Here is an 18,887-nt window from a genome sequence, read left to right on the forward strand (position 1 = left end):
TGAGAATCCTGTTGCACTTCATCGCTCTGTCTTCGCCTTTTACCCCCCCTTTTTCCGCGTTCTAGTGGGCTCATCTTTCGTTTCGTGCCCCCACGCCCTTCTCATCCTCCAATGTGAAAGCTCTCTTTCTCCCCTTGATGATGTCTGCGCCTCCTTCCACGGGGATTGTTGTTCGAGCGTGTATGTTGCTGATAAGTCTCAATGAACCTCGGTGTTGTGCTCAAGCGGGTGCGGTTTGTCTTTTTTTTTCGTCATTTTTTTTTGTGTGTTTGTGGGAGGAGGGAATGGGGGTAGGGGCTCTCTCTTCTCTACCTCGTCTCTCGTTTTTCTCTCCGTTCAGCTCTTTGGTTCCATCCGTGTGCTCTTTATACTGGCCTCCGCGCCGGCCATGCTCTCAGCGGGCTTACAGGAGTCTCTACTGGTTTGCATGCACACCGCGTGTGTGATGATGAGCAGAGCATCTCGCTCACCTCTCTTTTCTTTATTTCAGCAGATCTTTTCTTGTATGTGGATTTGTCTCTCTTTGAATGTGTGCGCATATTTATTTTCTTATATATCTGCTTTCGATAACGTCTGCCTGGTGCTTCCGTTGTTGCTGCGATTGTGTGCGCTGTCAACGTTTCAGATCTCGCACCATTATCCCACACCCATCACCTCTTGGACCCTGGTGCACTCCCATCTTGTTCTCTTTCTGGTCTGCTCCTGCGTTTGCACTTTTTCGTTGTGCTCATGTATCCTTCGACGCCGCCGCTCCTGCACACAAACACACACACACACACACTGACACACAGATATCTTACCCTCCGTCTTCTCCTCCTCGTACCTTTGCACCCCGTTCTCCGTTTTCTGTGTCGCTCTGTTGGTTTCCTTTGGTGCGTCTTTTCTTTCTCTCTCTCTCTCTCGTTGCTTCCCTCTGCAGCTTCATAATGCCTCATGCTCTCAAACATGCACATCCGCACACAATCACACACAAGTGCTCTTGCTGTTCGTGCGCGTACGTTTTTCTGCCAAAGTGTTGACGCCACCGCTTGCTTTGCCCTTGTGCCACTCTTCTTTCTCTCTTGTGCCTGTGCTTGTGTGCTTGAGGATATCTTCATTGTTGCTCTCCCCACTCTCCTCTTGGGCGCGCATGAATAGACTCGCTCTTTTTTTTTTGGGCGTAGGAGGGGGGCACGCCTGTATGCGCGTGCACGCAACATCCTGACTCTCTCTCTCCGTTCTCGAACCCATTCTATCCACGGATACGTGCGAACATATGTGCGTGGTGCATCAGCGCCTTTCTCCCCCTATCCCGTTTCTCTTTCTCGCGTTTTCTCTCAGTTGAGCCCTGAGTAAAGAGGGCAGTGAGGCGGCGAGCACAAAGGCATGTGTGAAGACGGCGAGGAGTGAAACGTGCGTGTGCGGCTGCACGTGAGTGTGCGTGTGTGTGTGTGGGGGGGGGGGAGGGGAGCGCCCACATCGTTTTTTTTTAATACTCCTGCCTTGTATATTCTCTCTCTCTCTCTGTGTCCCCTGCCACCCCGTCTGTGGCAGGTGAGGCGTTCAAAGCGTCGTTGTGGGCGATGATGACTCATTTCTCGCTGATGTTTTTCTTGCACGTCGCGACGGCTGCTCGAACACACATACATGTGAATACCGTTTTTTTTTTGTTCCGTGTGTGCTTCATGTTTTGTGTCTCTTTGGCCTAGCCCTCTGTGCACATTTTTTTTTCCTTTTGCTGTTGCCACCCTCTCCTCTTATTCTTCTGGACTTTTTGCACCTCCGCCGCCAGCTGCTCGGAAGGAGGCAGGAGGAGGGAAGGAGGTAGGGGATGGAAGGAGGGGTAGTTCATTGTTTCGTTGTGTCTGTGTGTGCGTGTCTTGGTGTGTATCTGTACGACCCCCCGCTGGAGGATGGAAAAGGGTCTCTTTCCAGGCCTCCCCATTGCTCCATGTGAGAGACTCTGGCTGTTTCTCGTTGCTGCCTCTCCGGACATTTCAGCCCCTACCTTGCTTCTTTCTTGTGCGGTTTTACATCCAGAGCGGATGGCGACAAGAAACCTGAGGGAAGGGAAGGGAAGGCATTCAGCGCGGATCCAATGCATGCAACAGGTGCACCCGCAAAGACGCACACGAAAAGAGAAAGTGAAAGAGAGGACTGAAACAAAAGACGTGCATGCTACAAGGAAGGAAACATACAGGCGAGAGCGGAATGTTCGTTCCCCTGCCTTACCTTTTCATTCTCAGTACAGAAGGCGCGGGAAGAGCACTCATTGTGTTGGCGTGCCGTCCTGTTCTGAGTTTATCTGTGCATATACTTTTCCAAAGGTTTCTTTTTCTTTAATTTTTTGGAAGTGAAGTTGATGGCGATCTGCTGATGCTGTTCGGTGATGTCGGCTTTGTTTTTCATCCTCAAGTGCACGCTTTCATTGTTTGATTCTGTCGCAGGTATATGTGCCGGTGCACGAGTTTGTGCATAGGCTAGTGCATTGCTTTTTGACGCTCGCACTCTTCCTCGGCACCTCGCACCGTCCTCAGTTATCCCCAATGCTCGTCTGGCTTTGTCATCTCTCTCCACAATTGCGTGGACTGCGTTGCTTGCTCTTTTACCTTTGTGTTTCATGTGCCACAGTAGATTTTCTTATGCCTTTTCGTTTTTCTTTTTTCATTCCCTCTTTTTTTTTAGGTCTGTGATAGTCTGCTCACTACCCCACTGTCGCTCATGTTGTTGGCTTGTGTCTCGGCATCTGTGTGTCGTCATCGTTTGTTTCGTTGATGCTCCCTTCTTTTCGCCCCTTCGTCTTGTTCGCTGTATTTTTTTCTCTTTGGCTTCTTTCTGGTTGCCTTCTTACGAGCCTCCCTGCCTGTGACAAGAGAAACACGTGCTTCACTTGTGCACCCCCTCCCTCCCTCCTATACGCACGTACTTTAGCAAAACAACAGGCACACGCACACAGTCGTCTACAGGTCTGTGTGCTCTGATTGCCTTTGCAGTTGCTGTGGTTGTTGGGTGATCGGGTCTTTTCCCTCCTCCTTTCATCTCTCTCAACGCCGTCTCTGCTCCTTATCTTTCTTGCGTTCTTGTCTCTGCATGCTACTGCCTTCTTCTGTGCGTGTTTAGTGACGTGCGGCTGTATGCTGTTTCTCTTATTTTTTTCCTGTCTTCTTCGATGTGCCCACCACCCTTAGTGCTCTTTATACATTCTTTTATCCTTGGAGCCTCCAATGAACGCGAAGGCGCTGGGTCGTCGGGTGCGCATGCGGCGTGTGTGCGTGTGAGCGAAACGCAACGCGTGCATGGGTTGCGTATTCATGGGACTCATTCACCCCCCCAAACCCCCAATCCTGCTCTCAGAACGCCTTTTAAACGAAAAACCTTTTTATTTTCTTTTTGCTCCCCAGCTCTCCCTTTGGGTCATCTCAATCGCCTTTGTTCTTTCCTACTACGCGGCAACGCTCACTCACACTCTGTCTCTCTGTTTCGTTGCCCTCCGTATGCATCGTTTTTCTCGCGCCTTTCCTATGAGTTTTGGGTGGTTCGTCATGTTTTTTCTTTGTTGTTTTCCTTGGCGGTGGCGGGAGTTGGTGCCTTTATATGTATAGTGTATTCGTTTCTGCCTTTGAAGAGTTGTGCTTCGTTATGTGTAAAAGAGAGGCTTGGTTTCCGCTCATTTCTCTTTTGTCACCTACGTCTGCGTCTTTCTGTCTGTTCTCGTTCCTCTTCGGCTGTCGTGGTTCACGGGCCTTTTCGAAAATTGTGTGTGTGTCTGTGTGCGAGTATCCACGTGTGAGTACGGCGGTGATGAGAATACAGGTGTTTCTTCGTCTCTCTTCTCGACGTAAATGTGGCCACGCTCACTCGCGCGCACCATCGCCCACACGCATACCCGGGTACACACATCATCTAAGCAATTGTTTTTGTTCTTGCTTCTCTCTCGTGTGGACGCCTTTGTATTTGTTTTGCATGTGTGTATCCCTCTCTCTCTCTTCGTTTCTGCATACGGTTGTGGTACACTCGGATGATGGAAATCAAGCAACGTCGTCTACGATAAACGCTTGAAACAAGACAAGGAAGCCGCAGTGCATCCTGGCGACGGCAGCGAACCCCCGAGAAGGATGAACCGGAGGACACCGCCTACTCTCCACCTCTTGTTGCAACGGCGGACTGCATCCCTGGACGCGAAGAGGATGACGAGGTGGTGAGTGGGCGGTGAAGCTCCACCGGGTTCTTGCCAACCGTTGGAGAGACAAGCGTGCGCCGTCGAGGCGAGCTTTCAAATGTAACGTCGTATGCATATGTGTGCGGATCCCTTCCCCTTTTCCCTCCCTCTTCAAAGGCGGATTGCAGTTAGAGGTTGAGGCCCACGGCATGCTGTGGGGATCGGCCCACTGGTCTTCTGCTTCCGTTGTTGGCCAGCTTGAGTATTATGTCATGCTGTTGGGCTCCTATGATGGTACGAGTTGCAAGCCTACTCGTTCTCTTTCGATGCTTTACATCGCTCTTGTTCCTCTCCTTCCCTTCTCCTTTCCGCCTCTCTTGCCATCGCACAGCTTCTCCTGATCTTTCCGGCTTTCGTTTTCTTTTTTGACCTGCCACGATCTCTATTCCACTTCTTCTTGCCTCGTCTTCATTGGCTGAAGCACTCTTAACTAGATAGAAACACGACATTCACGCCTTCTATCCATCCAGTATCCCTCCTCCCTGTGCACAAGCACCCGGTTCCACTCGTTCCACGCCCTACCGCTCCCGCCCCCCCCCCTTTACAGCCTCTCCTCACCTCCTACGTCTCTCCCCTGGCTGCGTGTCTTCAGAGCCCGTCTGTGTTGTTGTTTTCGTACGGTGAGTGTTTGTGACTCTGGGCTTGTGTGCGCGTGTACTTCTGCTTCCCTTCCTTTCGTTGCGTGGACTGCCTTCTCTCTCCTTGACAGCCTCTTCGCACGTGCGCGTGGGTGCGATCGCGCTTGCATAAATATCACTCGACCTCTGTGTGTGCACCAGCTCCCTCCTCTCCTCCTTCTCCCTTCCGTGACTCCGTCTGTGTATGTGCGTGTGCGCGACTTCATCGTATTGGGCCGCCCCTCTTCTCTCCTCGTGTTTTCGTTGTTTGACCTGCGTGTTCTCCTCCTTTTCCTCTTTCTAAATCCTGTTCTGCTTTCGGTTTCGCTGGAGTCTTCCTCACTCCTCATCACACACACACACACACACACACACACACCTACCGCTCGCGAAGGCAAGCAAAACAGCAGCTGCAATAAAGTTTGCTTGCCGAGTTCACAGATACTGACACTGACACATACACGCACACACAGTCAGTCTCCAGCCATGAGCTACGGCGGGTACGATCAAGGCTACGGCGGCGGCTTTGGGTGCAACATGCAAGACTATACTTACCAGCAGCAGCAGACGCTGCCGTACCAAGCGCATGGCGGCTACAACCTGTACGGGCAACTTGATGTACACCCTCCGCAGCAGATGAGTGGCGTGACCGGCAATGCTAATGGGGCTTACCAATACCACGGCTACACACAACCGTGCGGGGACGATGCTCACTCGACGGCGCTGAAGTCGTCGAAAAGCTTCACGGGTCCCTCAGCTGACGTGGAACGCAAACAGAGCAGCGTGACACGCACCCGTTCCATTGCCTCGCGCAGCAGCAAAGGCGGTGGCACGGGCATGGCCCGCCACGGCAGCGTCTTCTTCGGAACCCGCGAGCGCGACACCCAAGTGGCCATCAGCACTCGCGGCGGCATGAGCGTGCGCGGCCTTGACGAGGAGGAATTCGAGGAGTTAAAGCAGTACTACGGAGACATGGCGTGCCGTAACGAGGAGCGGCGCATGGACGGGCTGAAAGCTGTGCGGAGCTACCGTGGCGACATCGAGGACGGAGAGGATGTCGGCAAGCCGCGCCGCGTGACAAACCGCCGCAACGTGGACGGCCGCTCGGCGACCGGCTATGGTGGCATCAACTTCAAGCGCAAAGCAGCCATGCGCAATGGCGAGCAGTGGGGTGAGGTCGAGATCCGCAACAGGCCGAATGGCAACGGTGGCCGCTCGCGCAGCATGGAGAGACCCGTCGTGCAGCAGCCGATACCCGGGCCGAGCATGTACATGGCACCCGCTGTGCTCGATGAGCCGCCGGTGGTGCCGCAGATATACAATCGGGAAGATGTCCACTCTTATAGCAACATCAGTGACTCGTTTTCGGAGGCGGACGAGGGTGCACCGAGAGATTTCGACTACTGAACAAACAACGAGGGAAAGCAGGAGCTGAGGAAGACACGCAGAGGACAAAAATAAAGGTCCAGGAGAGAAACTAGTACTGGGGAGCCTGTCGACGCCCCATAGAGTGTGTGGAGAGAGAAGAGAGCATGCCTGCATCGCCGAAGACACACGTACACGCATGGGGGTGGGGCCTGGCGTCATCGTTGCGATCCTTCACTCGTCGCTTTGCGTGAAAGCGAGTGGGTGGGCGTTGCTGATAGCCCGTCTCCCTCTTTCGATCTCTTTGACCCGCGCTTCTGCTCCGTTTTTTTTTTCTTTGTGTGTGTGTGTGTGCTCTTTGCGTTTATTTCTGCTCCTTTCATATTGCTTGTCGACAAATCTTTTTCCCCTTTCCCCATCGTGTGCAGTGTATTACCTCCTCTCGTTCTTGGCCGTTTGTCGACTTTCCCTGGCTGATTCGTACCTCACCTCGCCCTCTTCGGCGCACCCACTCCTACCTTTTCCTCTGCGCCTTCGCTCACCCTCTTTCTCCCTCCTCTCTCTCTGCATTGTTTCCGTTTCTGTTTTCAGCTCTCTTCTTTCTGGTTTCTCTGTCCGCCCCGCTCTCTCTCTCCCGCCGGCGTCGTCGTCTTCATGTTTCTTTTTTTGTGTTTCGCGCTCTTCTCCACCAATGCATTATTCTCTTCGTGCCCTTTCCTTGTTATCCCCCCATCCTGTTCTCTTTCTCTTGCTGTGTGATCTATGCGCGTTACTTTTCTATTGACTCTCTTCCTCCGCCCACGTTTTTGTTTTCTGTGTCCACTTGGTTGGGCTGGCGGGCGTTATTGCCGACTCCTTCGTCTGCTGCCTTTTCTTGCTGTTCATGGGGTTGCTACCCTACTGCTCACCCCCATATCCGAACCTACCCTCCGTCTTCCTCTCTGCATTCCGACTGTTTTTGCGGCCGCATATGTGCACTGTTGTTTGCTGCTTTGCGTATTCATGGGGCGTGCTCATGTATGTGTTTACGTGTCCGACTTTTACGAGCGCGCGTATCTTGCCCTAACTAGGCGTATGTGTGTCTCTGGTGCCACCGCCTCCGTGTGCGTCTGTCTCCTCGTCCCCTCCGGCCCCTCTCCCTTACTTGCTTGTGCCTCTGACGCTTTTCCCCCTTGTTCACTTTTGCGCTGGTGCTGCATTATTTTCCCTTGGCACCCTGTTAGTTGCCTTTTCGAGACATGCTTGGTAGAACACACAGACACACATGTCCACTCTCTTATGCACATACACAGAAGGGTGGACCTGCTTGCATCGACGGGCAGGTGGATGCACACGCACGTACACAAACACATACACACACACACACACGAATGCGCGCGCACCTTTGTGCTATGCTGCTTTTCCTCGCGTGTATTGTTGTTGTCCACTTCCCTCCTTACTGTTTCCCTTGTGGGAGCATGCATCTTTTCCTCTCGCTTTTTTTTTGGTGCATTGGTACACACCAGATGAGGATTGCTGTGCAACGGCAACAAAAAGGTCGACAGCTGCTCATCGTTGTATCTCTCCCCATCTCTGTTTTCCTTTTTCGTATGACCGCGGCATCATGTGATGTCGGTATGGGGAGGGGAGAAGAGGACATGCGAGGGAGGCGGGGCTAGTACGGTGAGGCGTATATATATATGTGTATGTCTGTGAGGGAAGGGGGAGGGGGTTGAGATTTTGACACCGCTCCAGCTGTGTATGCAGGCAGGCGTGCGGAATCGCCTTCAAGTTCGCCGAAAGGCGCATGACTGTCTTTACCCCTCGCCCTCTACCCCCCCCTCCGTCTTCCCTTTTCCCCTTTCTCCACGCTTCTGCGGCGCCCCTGTGTGATTCAAAGTTGCCATTTTTGTTTTTTTGTTGTTGTCTTTCGTGTCTTTTGCTTCATCATGCATTTTTTTATTGACTTGCGGTGCTGCCATTAGAGTTCAGAATAAGAAGGTGGAAAGCAGAAGAAGCAAGGGAAGGATGGAGAGGTGGTACCCTCGCACATGTTTGCCTGTGCATGCGTCTGACCGATCAGCCCCCCCCCCCACAAACACACACACACACACACCAGCTCAGGACCCGGAAGAGGCCCTCCCCCTCCCTGTTCAGGGAGAAAACGAACAAAGAACCAGATCAAGCGTCGTTTCTTGTTGAGCGGAAGAGCGAAAAAGGCTGCCGTACAGATGTGTGTCGGAGAGCGGCGCAGAATGAAGAATCTCACTGCGCTTCTCCTCTCACGCACGTTTTGAGATCGACTTCGCTCCCCAATGTATATATATATATATACATTCGTCTTGGCGGGGTGGCGCCCACAGGGTCGGCGCGTTATTATTTTTTTGTGAGTTGCACATATATATGCATATGTATCCTTTTCCCTCTCTTTCCGCATTTTCGGTAATTTTCTCACACACTTCAGTCGCGACGTTCGACGATTTTGGTTTCTCGTTTTCTCTTGTTCTCATTGCAGAAAGTCTTTTTGCCCTTTTAGGGGAGGGCGGTCTCTGCTATGTCGTTCGGGCGGCTTTTTGGCCTCGACGTGCGGGCATATATACGCGTGTGAGGCGTGGTAGCCACCTTTCCCTCGCTCTTATGTTGAGGAGGATGCTAGCTGGTTTTACTGTGTTGTCTGTCAGTTCAACTGAAGTTCTCCGCGACCGGCCCCCATCATGCCCGCCACCGGGGTGATACATGACGGCTAAGGAAGGGTTGATCCCGCACCTTCGTAAGCGTCATCGAAAAGATAAGCAAGCCATACCGTGAAAGTGGAATACGGAAGCCAGCTCCCCCTCCCCGTTACCTGGCGGTGTCCAACATACTGGAGACATGATCCACAGCACGGTCAGGGAACGGGACGGAGCCCCTTCAACTCAGTAACTGCCCCCTTTTCCTGTTTCTTCTGTCTGTCTCTCTGTCTCACTGATTTCACACCAGCGAGGGCACAAGAAATATTCGTGAAGGCACAGCGACGACATCCACCACTGCCGTCCCCCGGTTACTTCAGTTCGTTTTTTTTTCGTTCCTCTCTCTACCCCCTGTGAACAGGCGCAGATAAAAGGTTGTCTCTTCTTCACCCCGCACATTTCTCTATCTCTCTTTGTGTGCGTGCGCGTCTCCGGCACCTTGATTCCCACCCTTTGCCTCACTCTCCTCATCTCCCACCTTTTGGCTAACTTCCATGATGTGCTTGACTTTAGCCATTCTCGATTTCTTGTACTGCTGTCGACTCTGTCTTCCTTTTCTTTCTTCCTCGTCGATTTCTCCGAGAAGACGGCGCTGAGGGCCTCGAGACGCACCCGTGCACAATAACAACAAAGAAAAAACATAGCAGCGGGCTTGCCTACCGCTTACCTCCTCGTACAAGCCCTGTTGACAGACACACTTCCTCTTTCCACCGCCTGCCACCAAAGCCCGTTTCACTCTGCTACACCACTCTTACGACTTCTTATCCGACTCTTCGCTGCCTTGCTGTTCCGTATCGTGTGGTTACCAAGTCCAACTATCGTTGTTCCGCGACAGATCCTTGCGCGATCTCGCCCCTCCCCTTTGTCTTCGCCTTGAATTCTCATTCGCATATATTTTTTTGATGTAGCAGTGCCCTTTCCTCCGTTATTCTCTCCTGTCTTTCCTCTTCTGACGCCCAACACGCATGAGCTGTGGACAAAGTGACCCGTGTGCGGAATGCAAACGTTGACACGCGGTGAGGTGCGGAGGGGGTGAAACAACAGCAAAAATTGGACACGAAAATAGCGGGAACACACACACACACACACGCGTACGCACACGAGGAAGACACCGTCGACGCGCGCGCACACACCGCCTCGCTAATGTTTAGAGCGAACTGCGAAGAAAATAGAAGCGCGAAAAAGAGCAAATGGCAAACAAGCGACAGATGCGCCGCCACGGCTCCTCTTCTCCATTCGTTTTTTTTTTTGTTACGTGTCCGACGTATGTGTTCTGCATTTTTTTTTGATTCTTTTCTTGTTGTTCTCGTGTGTGTATGTGTGTGTGTGTGGCTGTTTGTTGTGGATCTGTACCTCTTCTGCGTGTGCGTCTCTCTCTTTCTTTTTCTTTCTTCCCTCTCCTTACTGTGCTCGCTCTGCGTGGTGTTGCGCTCTTTTACGTCGGGTCCTGATCTTCTTCGACAGCCGCTCTGCATGACCCCGCCCTTCTTCCCATCCCCTCTGCTGCGCGACTCGGGCCTTTGGCCCTCTCTTTCTGTTGGTTGCCCACGTGTTCTTCTTGTGCTTCCCCCCTTTCCCATTGCGCACAGTGTGAGCAAAGCAGTCGACTGACAGACGCCGAGAAGAAGTAGGCCGACACACCCCCACCCACCATCGTGGTGGGCCTAAGTGTCACGGGTCAGACCTTTGCGTGCGTTTTTTTCTCCGTTGTTGGTAAAAGGGGCTGACCCCGCCTCCCTCTCCCGTCTCACTTTATTTTCTCCCACGTTTTCTTTTCGTTCTTTTTTGATGTTGTCCCGTATTTCGCGTGCGCACAGCCCTCACGCGCTATCGAGGGGGCTGGCCAGATGGAGGGGTGTGCTGCGGCGTTGGGGAGTGGTCGATAAGCCAGAGAGGTGCCGGGCGTCGATACGCTGCAAAGGATCGGCGAAAATGCTTGCAAGGGTGCACTGGACACCTCAACAAAGGAGCGAGGGGAGAAAAAATTGATGCGACATAGCCAGAGCTACACCTGCGCTTGAGTGAGGCGAACGCCAACAGCGCGTAGAGTGACGCCGGAAAGCGGGTGCGGAGCGAGCGCGAAAAAACCCGTGAAAAGGCAAAGGCGCTATGAAGAGCGTTTCGAAGTGAAAGAAAAAGCAAAATCAACACCTGCGGGAATGGTTTCTGCCCCTCGAAGACGCATTGCTTGCGCATCACTTCCCCGTCCCTGCCCCTCCTCCTTCTCCCGCGCAAAGGAGGTGGCACCTCTTTTTTCTATATGTGTTTGCGCGCGTGCCGGTCTTGACTTCTCTTTGGCGTTTTCTCTTTCGTGCTGTATCTTTCTTTGCCTTTTTTTTTCGTGTGCTCGGCATATTCTTTTTTTTTTCGGGGGAAAGGGGCTGTTTTGCCTGTCCTCTTGGCAGTTGTGTTTTGGTGGTTTTGATGGTGGCGGGTGAGGAAGAACCGTTGGGAGGTCCCTATACGAACTCCTGTTCTTTGGCTTCTTCTCCCACCTTGCAGCTTCTTACCTCTCACCGAGAGGAGCCTTGCTGCTATTATTTTGTGTCAGAGCCGCTATTCTATTTTTTCTGGCTTCTGTTTGCTCTCTTTCTATACGGCACATCGTTGTTGTGCATTACCTCCTCTTCTGTTTTTTTTTCTTCTTTCTGTGTTGTGTGTGTGGCGGCGCCATGCCTTCCGCGCTCTTTGCTCCTCTCTCCACTCTTATGCTCTTCTTTGGTGACTGTCCCGGCTGTGCTTCTGTTTTCTTGCCGTTCTCTGGATGGGAGGCAGGAAGTGCAACCTTTGTGTCTCTCCGTTTCTGCATTGCTGTCTGCAGGACAGGGGGAAGGGTATGCGTGTGTGTGTGTGTGAAAAAAAAAAAAGAGATGCGCGGCGGACGGTGGTGGGCTAACAGCAGCGATGGCGGTTTTCAACTGCGTCTTGTTCTGTTCCCTTCACGTCTATGTTCCCCCCCTCAGCCCACCCCCTTTTTCGGTCCTTTTTGCTTTTCGGTTACTCACTCGTCCAGAGCCTCATTTCCATGTGCATGTGCATGAATGCTTTTGTTTGCCTTTTTGTGTGTCTAAAGGTGCGTTGTCGTGGGCTTGTGTGTGCGTGTGTGTTTGAATGTGAATCTTTCCCTCGTTTTCTCTCTCTCTGTCGTGCCGATGCACAGCAACGTGTCTGCCTGTCTGCGTGTTTGTGTTTGAGTGCTTGGACCTTGTGGCATGTATCCAGCTAGGGGGAAAAGGCCATTGACTTCGGTTTCTCCATGCACGGGAGCGTTGCCTCCCCGCCATTACCACCACGACCTCCGTCTGTGTACCTGATTTTGAAGTAACACAACAGGCGATGAAATTCTAGACGGCGACGGGAGGTGGGACACCCGCACGCGCGCACACGTTCAATGGATCACCGAACGCCCCTTTCGACTCCTTGAAAGGCATGTGGTAGACCCCTTTGGTAGGAGCGGTTTTGTTGCTCATGCTGCGATTGAAGTACACGCGGAGCTCGTGCTTCGTAGCCTCTCTGTCTCTTTGACCCCCTTCTTCTGTCTGCCTGACCACGTCTTTCGAACTGTTATCCTCCTCTGCTTCTCATTCACACGCACACACACACACACACACACACACACAAACCTCCATCTTTCACGTTGGTGCGCACACGCATCTGTGTTGGACTGCCACCACCATCACCACTCCACGACACTCACATGCACAGACAGACGTATACGCGGTCAGTAACGCACTTGAATTCTTGTTGCTGCGCGTTCTGTTTTTTTTTTTGGTTTCTTCTCTTTGAGCTTCTCTCTGCATCGATTCACCGTGCTTGCGTGTTTGCTCAAGCAAGCAGGTGAGCGCAGCCGTCATAGCAGGCGTAGGTAAGAGCACGCAAAAGAAACGAAACACACACACACACACATACAGCAGTCGCCGCACGGATAGCAGCACCCTATTTTGGTTCTCAAGCCTCTCCGCTTCTCTCTCCCGCCTTTTCCCGTACTCCAACGGTTTTCTTTTTTTTTTTGTCGTGTGTATCTCCATTCTCGCTTGTTTTCTTCTCTGTTTTGCGTGTGCACCCCCCCTCTTCCTCTCTTCATCTCTCACAAGCCGTGGAGTTTCGTGTGTGACTGTGAGAGGGTCTGCACGTACGCTGTACCTCCGTCTCCTTCGCCCACCCTTTTACCGGTGTGGCCACTGCAGCGACTCATAGTTAGCTTCCATCTCTTCCGCCCATCTTTCTTGCGTGCTGCTATTCGGCAGGTTCAGTTTTTTGTTCTTTGTCTTTTTGTTTCCACTGTTGTGCCCCCTCCCCCGTACCTCCTCTTCCTCTGCTGTTTTTCCGTAGTGCTGCGCTTGCGATCCTTGCCCTCGTCGGTCAAAGTGGTCGTGTATTCTCACCCCACATCGGCCTCGTGCGGGTCCTTTCTTGAGTCCCTCAAACCTGTGTGTGCTTCTTTGCGTGCTACAGCTCGATACTCGAGATGGCCTCTAGTGCGAAGAAAAAGGAGAAGACCGGCCACCGCCGCTCCTCGTTGTCGTCCAACTCCGGAGACAAAAAGCCTTCGTCCGTATCCTCTGCACACATGAGCAGCAGCGGCCACAAGCCTTCGGCATCTGGCGGTGCACAGCTCCCGCGGCATCAGAGCACCGCATCAGCGGCCGTGCCTTCGTCCTTGCCGCGAAAGCCGTCGGCGAGGGTATCTGCTTCAGCGTCCAAGCCAGCCGCGCCTTTCGCAGCTTTGCAAAGCGATGCCAAGCGCGCGGGCAGCAGCGCTTCCCCTGTGCCATCGTCGGCGGCTCCCACGACTATACAAGCCGGTTTCCCCGCCACGTCTCCTGCCAGCGGTGCACGCAGCGCGCCCGCTCCTGCTGGGGCTCCGACAACAGCCAATGCGGCGCCAGGCTCGCAGAACGCTATGGTCGCCGATGGCTATGGCTGGATGGGGCCCACCGGCTACGACTCCATAGGTGCCGATGGGGCGGGTACCATGGAATACAATGGATTGGGGTCCATGGGCCCTGGCGGTTATATCATGGGCGATGGCAGGCACAACTACCTGGGGGGATACGGCTCAATGGGCCCTGGTGGCTACGGCAGCATGAATGGCAGTGTGTCGGGCAACTACGGCTCCATAGGCGGTGGTGAAAACGGCATGACCTCGATTTACGGCATGGGTGGGCCGATGGGCTCCATGTACGGCATGGGCAGCAACCTGATGGGCTCCATGTACGGCATGGGCGGCAACCCGATGGGCTCCATGTACGGCATGGGCGGCAACCCGATGGGCTCCATGTACGGCATGGGCGGCAACCCGATGGGCTCCATGTACGGCCTGAGTTGCTACAACATGGGTCTGGGCAGCAACGGAGCCTCCATGTACGGCATCGGCCCCTTCAACAGCCGCATGAGCTTTCGCAGCACCGGCGGCTACGTCGGCGGCGCCTTCGGCAGCCTCTGGCGTGCACCGTCAGCCTACACCTCGCGTCCGAAGCAGGACATCAGCATCCCACCGCCGTCCTCGTCCCTTCACGAGGAGATGCGGGAAGAAAAGGATGACACAGCAGGCACGTCGAAGGACTCGGGCGCGAAGGCCACTGCGCGCGGCGAGGCGACTCTCGGTGCGGAGAAGAGCAAGACGCATGCCGTGGAGGGCACGGGGGCCGACAAGAAGGACGCGGACGCGAAGGATGCGGAGAAGAGTCGCGACCGTGCCATGCCGACGGCGATGGCGTCTTCGCACCGTCTTACGAAGCAGGTGAACGACAACGTGCACGTCATTGCCGTGTTGGCGAAGGAGTCGATGCTGAGCCACCCCGACAAGTCCGTGACGGTAGGCACAAACACGTACCAGATGGACGAGGTTGCGGTGTCCCCGGTGAATATAGACAAGTCGGACTTGCTGAGGGATATCGTGGAGCAGACGCACTGCGGCCACAACGTGTCCATACTGGCCCTCTGCGGCTCTCAGCCGTACACGGCGTGCACTGAACCAATCACTGCCGTTGTCAAGCGCATGATGGAGTCGTTCGCGGAGGATAAGGCGCAGGTGACGCAGGTGAAGGCGTCGGCGGTGTCGTTCGCCGAGGCCGGCAACATGATCGACCTCCTCGAGGCGAACGCGAAGCCGGCCAAGGCGGAGATCGGCTCCAACCCGATCTACGGCCCGTGTGTGATGAACGCGTCTGAGAAGGACATCATGTCGGCGGCTGAGGCGGCCGAGGTTGTCATCGGTACCGCCGCGAAGGCTGCGAAAGAGTGTCTCGTCGTCATCATGTACAAGATCAAGCAGATCCGCCCTGTCACCACGAGCGGCGCCGCGCCAGCGAAGGACGTGTACGTCTCGTCCATGCTAGTCGCCATGGTGAACGACGCCGGCATGCAGAATCTGAAGGCGGCCGAGAAGCACGCCACAACTGAACCCGCGCTCATCTTCACCAACGCGATTGGCGGCGCTAGCCGCACCGTGGCCATTGTGCATGTGCCGGAGAAAGATGCTGAAAAGCTGGTCGGCGGCGCCGCCGCCCACTCCCAGGGCCTACGCGAAATCAAGAACTCGCCAACACGCAGTGGCAACGTAAAGCGCTTTATCGACTACACGGAGCGCGCAGCGGCAGCCAACACGAAGGCGTCCCCGGAGACCACAGCGAAGATTGACCGTATGCTCAAGGACGCGAAGGAGCTGCTGGCCAGGCCTGAGCAGACGCCGCTGATGGCGTACAACCTCTTTGGTAGCAACTCGTCCACGAGCCCGCCGGAGACGGTGCCCCAAAGCGGCGAGGCTGCCGCGAAGAAGGCTGATGCGCCGGCCGAACCCGCTGCGGAGAAGCCCGCCGAAACGGTCGCTGTGGCGTCTGACGCCACGCCGACCGCTAAGCCAGAGTCGGAGACGCAGGTGCGTCTTGTCGTGTGCGTCGACGGCACGGCGACAATTCTGGCGGAGCGGGTGAGGGCGGATGAGGTGGTGGTCCGAACCCACCCGGACGAAGTGCCCGAGTCAGATACGCTCAAGACGCTGCGCGCCGTTTTCGGTAAGGGCCGCAACGTGGCCTTGCTCTCGGCAGAGACGCAGCCGAGGATTCCGCTCAAAAACCAGTACACATGGAAGAGCGTTGCAGAGATCCTTACAAAGGCGTTTGAGTCGCCACCGGTGCAGGCGAAAGACACGTGCATTGAGCTCTTCATGTCCGTTGTGCGCAAGCGCCAGGTGCTCTGCGATCTCATGGCGAACGGCGCGGCGTCGGCGGGGCCCAAGCCTCTCGGCACGGCGTCGTCGCCGCTCTTTGGTCCGGTCCTTGTCGACACGACCTACAAAACATTGCGGCAGGCGTTAGACGTGAAGCCGGCACTGGATCAGGCGCTGCAAGCCGCTCCGGCCCACCTCACGGAGCCGGACTCCATGATTGTCATGACGGCGGTGCTGAAGCAACTGAAGACGAACGACGATGTGGTCGTGGCCTCTTTCATGGCCGCCTCCGGGCCGTCGGCGGCCGGCGTTTGCGGCGCGATGTCGAAGAACCCGGATTACTCGCGCTCTCTGCTGTCCTACGCGATCGGCGGCCCGTGCGTGACGTCGCTGCTCGTGTGCGTCGGCAATGACCACGAGTCCAATGAGGCGGCCAAGAGCAGCCTGACCGACATGCATGCTCTGACTAAGCAGCCGAACCACGCGAGCCGTGATGGCAGTGTAATGGCGTTCATCGACTACGCCAAGAAGGGCCTCGAGGCGAATAGGCTGAAGCTGGAGAGGGCCCAAGGGGAGGAGCGTGACCGACTCACGGCGGTCTTAAAGCGGCTGCAGATCATGCACGACGACTACGACAACCTTCTCAAGTGCCGGGGGGAGAGCATGCCGGCATACTACATGGGCGACAAGCGCGTCAGCCCGACACCAGGCATGAGCGGTGGCAAGCCGGAAGATGCTACCGATGCAACTGCCTCAGCTCACGAGAAGCCACAGAAAGATGTGGGCGTGAAGACGTCGGCGCCAATCCGGGTTTCTGCGGTTATCATGGACGATGACGACGATGCCAGCGGCGCGGCCAACAAGACGCCGATGGAAGTGACGGACAAGGAGCTGATCATCAATGAACAGCGCTACACCCCGACGGAGGTGGTACAGGTGAAGGGCGGGTCGATCCGGTCCGCCATGATCGATGAGATGCACAAGATCGTGCTCGACGGCTACAATGCCGCCATGCTGACGAGCGACGTCGGGGGCAGCACGGTAGGCATCTCGATGGCTGTCAAGACTATCACTGTGATTATGCGCGGCCTACCGAAGGACAGCGAGGCATTCTGGTCGGTGACTGTGTCGAAAGACAACAAGGTGAAGGACTTGCTGGCCGATAACTCTCCCTACTATGATCTCCACCTCGCCTCCTCGCCCCTCTTTGGCAACGTGCCGTACGGCGCGAATATCGTGCCAGTCGCGGAGGCGCAGGTGGAGCCGATTGTGCGAGAGGTGCGCAATGAGGTGCGCGAAAAAGGTGGCGTGGGCTACATCGCCGTCATTCTGCGGATCCTACAGTCCGACGGCGATGTCTGTGTGCCGTCCTTCCTGGTCGCCATCGCGGGGGAAAGCGTCGAAGAGTACGAAAAGGTCCTCTCGACGCGCAGCAGCGCGTCGCTGCTCGGCACTGCCATTGGTGGCCCCTGCAACAGCATCTACGTGGCTGGCATCCGCGGCAAGTCTGGCGAGATGGCGCAACCAGTGCTTGAGCTAGCCGCGAAGATGATGCGTGTGCATAACGGTCCCCTCCGCAGCTGCAGCCTGAATCGCTTCATCACCCAAACGGAGCTGGCGGTGGCGGCGATGCAGCGCAAGATCGAAGCCAGTGGCGGGGCACCGAACCCACAGCTACTGTCACAGGTTGGCCGCATTGGGACGATGCTCAAGGACGCGCAGAACATGCTGAAATCGCCAGGTGGTAGCGCGCCGGCGGTCTACAAGCGTTAACCGGGGTCGCACGGCCGGCGATGCACACGTCGTTTTTTTTTTTGCTTGTCACCTCTTCCTCTCTGCAGCGCTAGTGGTTGTCTTTGGGCTTCGCCTTCCACCTCTATCCCATGTGCCCGGGGTGCCGTGTCTGTCATTCTTTTGGTGTTTTCGTGTTCCGGCGTTGCTCTCTTTTTTTTTTCGTCCTTGCACGTGCGTGTGTATGTGTGCGCCGAAAGAGTTCAGTGTTGTTTTTCGTTTTCTTTTTTTCTGTTCTCTGCCATATTTCTATTTTCTGCGTGTCTGTCCACCTCTTTCTCTCTCTTTGTGCATATGTTCCTACTCGCACCCGCCCTCCTCGGGCATCCTTTTTATGTTTTTGCTCTGCTTTATTCTTTGTTTTATTGGCCCTCTGACAACGTCGTCGTTTCTCTCCTTTTTTTCTGCCCTTTTTGTGATTAGACTTGGTTGCGTTCCTTTTGCTGGGTAGAAACGGAACCTCTTCTCTCGTGCCGTGGGCGTGTGACTGGATGTGCATTGATGCATGCGTAGGCTACCTCTTTCCTTTTTCGCTTTTTTTTTGTTCAGTAGCCCTCCCTCTTCCCTCTCTGTAGCATCACTCACCCTCCCTTTTCTCATGAGGCGATATTTTCCCATTCAATGCCCCCTCCCCCGTCCAGCATTTCTTTCTCTCGGTCTCCCGTCCTCCCTCGCAATGCGAAGATCGAGCACCGTCATCGGCTCGCACCTCCACTTTGACTCACTCACACAACATGAGCAGCAAAGGTGCACATAAGCACCGCGGAAACGCGAGTTGCCCGAGCCTGCGCGCATCTGTCAGAAAGAGAGGGCCCAAGAAAGACAAGACACAAGTGCGATGGAGGATGGGGTGAGATGGGGGGATGAGGGAGGCGGAAAGAGGTGCTATAGTAGAATCAATGTGCATTCCCCGTTATATGTGCGAAGCCTCTTTTCTTTCGCTCCTTATGTGTTTGTGTGTACGCGCTGACTGATGCTGGTGGATCCTGTTTTCTTTTTCTTCGATGTGCTTATGCGTGTGCATGTCACTCCCTTCC

The 18,887-nt window shown here is 54.8% G+C and overlaps 2 protein-coding genes across 2 annotated transcripts; both read left to right on the forward strand.

Annotated features, from left to right (window-relative positions):
• Positions 1-5,301: 5,301 nt before the first annotated feature.
• Positions 5,302-6,222, forward strand: LINJ_33_3080 (conserved hypothetical protein; the record flags this gene model as incomplete). Its single annotated transcript, XM_001468316.1, has 1 exon — positions 5,302-6,222. One exon carries the CDS (start codon positions 5,302-5,304, stop codon positions 6,220-6,222), a length of 921 nt encoding a protein of 306 aa, XP_001468353.1.
• A 7,806-nt stretch (positions 6,223-14,028) lies between these two features.
• LINJ_33_3090 (conserved hypothetical protein) lies at positions 14,029-17,832 on the forward strand (the record flags this gene model as incomplete). The annotated part of the gene is made up of 1 exon (XM_001468317.1): positions 14,029-17,832. One exon carries the CDS (start codon positions 14,029-14,031, stop codon positions 17,830-17,832), a length of 3,804 nt encoding a protein of 1,267 aa, XP_001468354.1.
• Positions 17,833-18,887: the final 1,055 nt, after the last annotated feature.

The sequence above is a fragment of the Leishmania infantum genome, chromosome 33, assembly GCF_000002875.2.
Source record: "Leishmania infantum JPCM5 genome chromosome 33".
In the NCBI taxonomy this organism is placed as follows: domain Eukaryota; phylum Euglenozoa; class Kinetoplastea; order Trypanosomatida; family Trypanosomatidae; genus Leishmania; species Leishmania infantum.